The sequence below is a fragment of the Pterocles gutturalis genome, unplaced genomic scaffold (genome assembly GCF_000699245.1).
Source record: "Pterocles gutturalis isolate BGI_N339 unplaced genomic scaffold, ASM69924v1 scaffold27707, whole genome shotgun sequence".
Lineage (NCBI taxonomy): Eukaryota > Metazoa > Chordata > Aves > Pterocliformes > Pteroclidae > Pterocles > Pterocles gutturalis.
The window spans coordinates 32,867-38,183 of record NW_010111166.1 but is presented as its reverse complement, the minus strand read 5'-3'; the positions used below and the strand labels follow the sequence as shown (position 1 = coordinate 38,183).

Genomic DNA, 5,317 nt, shown 5'->3' with positions numbered 1-5,317 from the left:
TCCCAATATGTATTCTAAAGCATTTTGTAAACCTGGAGAAAAATCTATTACACCAATGATTTATTCCAGAGTAAATTCTGCGAAATAGTTTGGGGTTTACATCACCATAAGCGATTTCTGAATTTCTCCCAGGACGCGTGTGCGAGGAATCGCAGCGAATACCTGGCTTACGGAAAAGCATGTCGCGTTTCACTGGGCAGCCTGCTCATGCCACAAAAAATATTGACACAGCACGGCTTCAGACGTGCCAGAAGGAAAGCATTTCCAGATGCACGTCCTTACAGATTTCCTCTCGGTTGCTTCATCGCTCTTTATGGAAGCACACGCGGGCCACGGCACACAGATGGGGCTGGTTCTGGGCTGGTTGCTGAATTCTTGGTGTTGACTCATGCTGCGTCAGGAGAGCGCGATGGGGGCTGCTTTAGAAGCCCCATGCGATGCCTTAAAAATCCTTTTGTTCAGCAGCCTTGCAAAAGAATAATTCACATTTTTTAAGACGTTGTTCGTTCTGTTCTGCCCTTCCCTTTGGCTGCTGTCTCTGTTTAGGCAGCAGAAAAAATCGCCGCGTTTTCACAATGGAGTCACGGAAGTTTCCAAGCCGATGGAGCGTGGGGCTGAGATCAATCTCTCGTCTCCAATTTGGCTTTTTGCCTGTGCTTCCCCCTGAAATAAGTGGCTTATTGCGGATTATTTCAAGCGTACCGGAGTACAGAGCGGAAAAGAAAGATTGCTGCGTTGATATTTCAGTGATATTTGTCCTCTTTCAGTCCAGAGTTGGCTCCTTGCAGCCACCAAAAGATTTTTTCCCAGGATGGAGAAGCTCCTAGGCTTTCTGTCCAGCATTGTCCCCGTGTCCTTAGAATGTCCTGCCCAGACTCACCGAGAGCAGCATCGTCCTGGTTTTGCCCATCTTGTGTCCTCCCAGTGCCACGGTGGGAGGAAGACCGGGGCACGTGTTGGTGGCTGTGCTCTGCTGTCCCCTGCACAGGGACATCAGGAGGGGACCCCAGGGGGGCTGGGGGGGTCTGTCCCTCCTGAGGACTCGGCTCTCCTGCCCAGGGAGGATCCGCTCAGGATCCCACACCACGCACGAAGCATCCAAAGGGAGGCAGGGAGCCTGGGACTGTCCGATCCGCTGCCGACCGAGCAGCCAGAGAACACGGAGAGAAGCTGTACAGCAGCCAGCTGAATTCCTCCAATGTACGGAATTCCTCTTTGGAGGAAAATATCATCTTCGGTAACGTATACAGAGCTGGGTCATCAGGCTCCTGCTCCATCTCCTTCATTAAAACTCACCTGAAAAAGCCCAAATCACACAACTGCATCCTTTGCACAGCCTTGTTCCGTGTGATGAACTCGCATCCCTGGCAGGGGCTGGTATTTTCCCCACCGACTGCGTCAATCCGTGTTTTCTTTAGGCTGCTGCGGGCGGTGTTGCAGATCCATGAAGACCCCACGCAAACAAACAGGAGTGTTTTCTGGGCGGTCCTGGCAGCTCCCTCCGTGTTTGCAGGGGGAGCCCTGGTTGCTGTTATTTAACACCAAGGTTTGTTTATGCGTGAGATCACAATCTGTTTTAAAATTAAATAACAGGGTTTAAAATACGCTGAATTATGCAGTGTTATTAATTGTCTCTAAAGGAGCATCCTCCAGCTTTCCCCGTCCTTGAAGGTGCAGGTATCCTTTCTGCAGGTTTCCTTGATAAGCCAGTCCTGTTGTTGCTGGGTTTTGGAAACACCCATATTAACGTTCACATTAAACACTTGTGTTAGTGCAGGCGGCTGGATTCAGAGCCTCTATTCTTTCCTAAAAAAAGGAAAAAGTAAAAATAAAGTAGATCCCAGCCGCTAGCTCCTGTTCTGACGAGGGATTTGGTTGGATCATTGACAAAAATCCTGAGACAGGACTGGAGGTAATCAAGGTGGTTCAGCTGGTGGGAAATGTGCTGGGCAGGACTGCTGGCAGCAGTGCTGAAGAGGCAAAAAAAATCCCAGACCAGGCCTCTGCAGGGGCAGGAGAAGCTGGGAGGGAGCACAGCCCCAGTGGCCAGCCCAGGATTTGACCTCAGGTTTAGGACCGAGACCCAAACTGGCCAGTGGTTTTATTCCATCCCATGCACGGCATGGCCAGGAGTGAGGTGAGGGTCTGTCCAGAAGTGCTCTCTCTTGCTCCAGGTTGTCTCCCTCCAGGTCGCTCCTCTCTCAGGGTTTTCTTGGTGTCTCAGACACTCAGGCGCTTATCTCTGTGCCGGGACTGTGGTTTCAGGACTCTCCCTGCTCTGGGATCGTTAGCTAGGAACAGGCTGAGCCTTGGTCATGGGGTGGTGAGCAGTGTCACTGTGTGTCACTCATCTGTATATTTGCATATATTATTATAATCATTGTTATTATTTCCAATGTTACTGTAATTTAGTTATTAAATTGTTCTTATCTCATTTTCCTTTACCCCTTTAATTCTCTCCCCCATCCCCAGGAGGGAGGGTGAGTGAGCGGCTGTTGTGTTGTTTTGCTGCCAGCCAGGGTCCAAACCACAACGCAGAGCCATCCTGCTCAGTGCATTTGCCCCAGCAGGCTGTTTGTCTGCAGGAGACACACGGAAGAGGACAGTCGATGGCACCCGTTTGCATCCCTCTCTGATTTTGGATTACGAGCTGTTAACCATGCCACGGTTCACCTTGTGAGTGAGTTTGTTTTTTCTCGTTATTGGCCTAGGACCTGGACCACGTGCAGATGCACCTGGAAGAAGTGAGGTTCTTTGATTTATTCGGCTACAGCGAGGAGGCAGGAACGTGGCAGTGTTTCATGTGCAATAACCCTGAAAAGGCAACGGGTAAGTGGTCTGCCCCGTCGCTGGTGGGCTGTGTGCAGTGGGGGGAGTCGTGGAGGATGGAGTGAATTAATTGGAATTAATTTAACTGGAATTCTCTATTAAACTCCTCTTGTCTCAGCATCTCTGATGAGAGATAGAGTCAAGCACAAACCTTATTTGGTGTTTGCTTAAAGGGATACAATCCAAAATTAATGTCGTCTCATAAATCTGCGTAAGTCCTAACCCCCGATGAGTGGGAGGGATCTGGACCCATCTGGCAGTGTCTGGGTAAGAGAGATGCATCTGCTGGACCACGTCCCAGGTCCTCTGGAGACTGCACAGGTGCCACATGTCAGGGGACATGGGCATAGATACTACACCCGATTCATGTTGTCTTTGTTCTCAGAGTTCTTTGCTTTAATAGAATTGAATCCATAGTGCACATCTTCTTAGGAAGAAGGCAATGCTTAAGAACAGCCGTAACACTCCAGCTACATTAGAAAACAGGATGAGTGGAAAATCCCCTTTTTCCCAGGTAAAAGATCCTGGTGTTTTGGGGTTTTTTTTGAAGCTTTCTGATGTCCATGTGTTTTAGATCAGTGCACTGAAATTCAGAGGACTGGCCTTTTTCAGAGATGCTTTTTGCCACTCTCTAAAAGTCTACACAATTCTGGCCAAGAATTTTGAATATTTTGGCCAAGCCTTTGTATAATTGGCTGTTTCAGCTATTTGTTTTAACAGCTACTATCTCTATATTTCATCAACCCTGAGTTTAGCAAGTCTTGCAGGAGTGGCACAGGCTCTGCTGCAGGCCGGGCTCCCCGTGCTCGTTCCGTGGGTGTTTGACCATCTTCCTCCTTCCACAACTCTCATGGGACTCAATGACCATAAAAGAAATCATGCTTTGAGCTGAAATTTCATCTCAGTACTGTGGTCTTACTGCGGTTTGTCCATCACATCAGTGACAGACGTATGTCGAGCTACGAGGAAAATGAGTTGGTCTTGCTTAAAATTTCGAACCTTAATGAAATAGCTTCGTTTTGAGTTGTCAAAGACATTTAACTCGTTAAAAAAGGGGACTGTGTGTAACAAACTATGGATCATGCTGGTAGGGCAGCGGATTAGAGCCAACAGGTCAGACAAAGGTGGCAAAGGCGATCCTGGGGGTGACCTGAGGCACCGTTTCCACCCCGATGCCATGGGTTTGGCTGGTGACCCCAGTCTGGAGGCACCAAAGGAGAGCTGCCGCCTTGCCTCCCTTCCTGCCAGAGCGCTGCATCCTCCAAGGAGAGGGCTGAGAAGGGCTGGACATGGCGCACGGAGATCCATGTGCCGCAGCACCGCGGCCGTGTTGGGACTGGGATTCAGACCCCACTGGTTGGACCAGCATAGAGCTGGTCTTCTCAAATGGGTCTGAATTCAAGGCAACAAAAGGCTGCAACCCCAGGCGGCAATTCCCCGGGAGATCCTTGGTGCCCTTCGGTTACAACAACAGGATTTTACAAAAGTGGGGACTGTCCTGTATGGATGACAAGAAGCTCTTGAGTCTGTTTGCAGAGCAGTTGAGCCGACATCTCAAGTGGGGTAAGCTGTGTAGTCTGCGCGACGCCGGCGGTGCTGGGGACGCGGGAGCATAACATGTGCCGGTGGTGGGGGGGTTGACACGCCACCTCTCCTGCTGATTCATCGTTGTTTCGGGCTGGTGGAAAATCCTGTCATAGTGTTGTAGGGGTTTGCAGGGTTATTGCTGCCCATTGTTTTAGGGATGCCTTTGGGGATGGTCAGGAACAGGCACAGGATAGTTTTGGACCGTAACTGTCCTTTTCATGAGCAGTGACTCTCTTTGTCTCAGTTTAAAGACAACTTTGTAAGAAAGGCACATTGTGGATATCACTATTTGCTTGTCAGCTCTACAAGCCTTTAGAAGACCAAGAAGATGAAGTGTTGAATGGCTCATATGCAAGCTGGGGTGTAGGAGGCAATGTGGAAGGCAGTGCTCGATGGAATAAAAATCTGTCATTCACCTTCGTACTGGGGATGTAGAGCTGTGGCAGCTGGGAAAAATCGTACCAGAGCGAGAGATGCTCCAGGGTCTTTTTGGGTTTAATAGTATCTGACACAAGAAAGAGGACTGAGAGGTCTCCTCGAGTTGGTAAGAAATGTAAAGGCTGTAAAACATCTTTTATTTTCATTCCACAGTGGGGCAGACCCTTTGAAATCTCAAATACTTTTGAAAGACAAGAAAGCAATTTCTCCCTCTCAGCGATGCTGTTTAGCAACCAAATTTCTTCTTAAAGAAGGAATTCGGAGGCAAATTCTTTTTCTATTATTGCCTGTTGGGTTCTGTTAATGTTGGGTTTTGTTGCATTTTTTGGATGCCGTGTTGCAAGAAGCCATTTCTCCTCCAGCCTTAGGAGAGCATTATGCCTGCGAGCCTTGAGCTTGCCCTAGGATGCCAGGTCAATGATGGTTTTTTCGGATGTAGCTGGGAGGATTTTTGGAGCCGGGC

At 49.0% G+C, this 5,317-nt stretch overlaps 1 protein-coding gene across 1 annotated transcript in view; it reads left to right on the top strand.

Moving 5' to 3' along the window:
- Positions 1-2,711: 2,711 nt before the first annotated feature.
- The window catches only part of LOC104461915 (ventricular zone-expressed PH domain-containing protein homolog 1-like), a gene marked incomplete at its 5' end in the record, with an annotated part of 13,198 nt that continues 10,592 nt past the window's right edge, over positions 2,712-5,317 (top strand). Inside the window, one exon of the mRNA XM_010073660.1 lies at positions 2,712-2,829. Within this exon, the coding sequence (XP_010071962.1) occupies positions 2,712-2,829 (118 nt within the window). The remainder of the gene's footprint in view (positions 2,830-5,317) is intronic.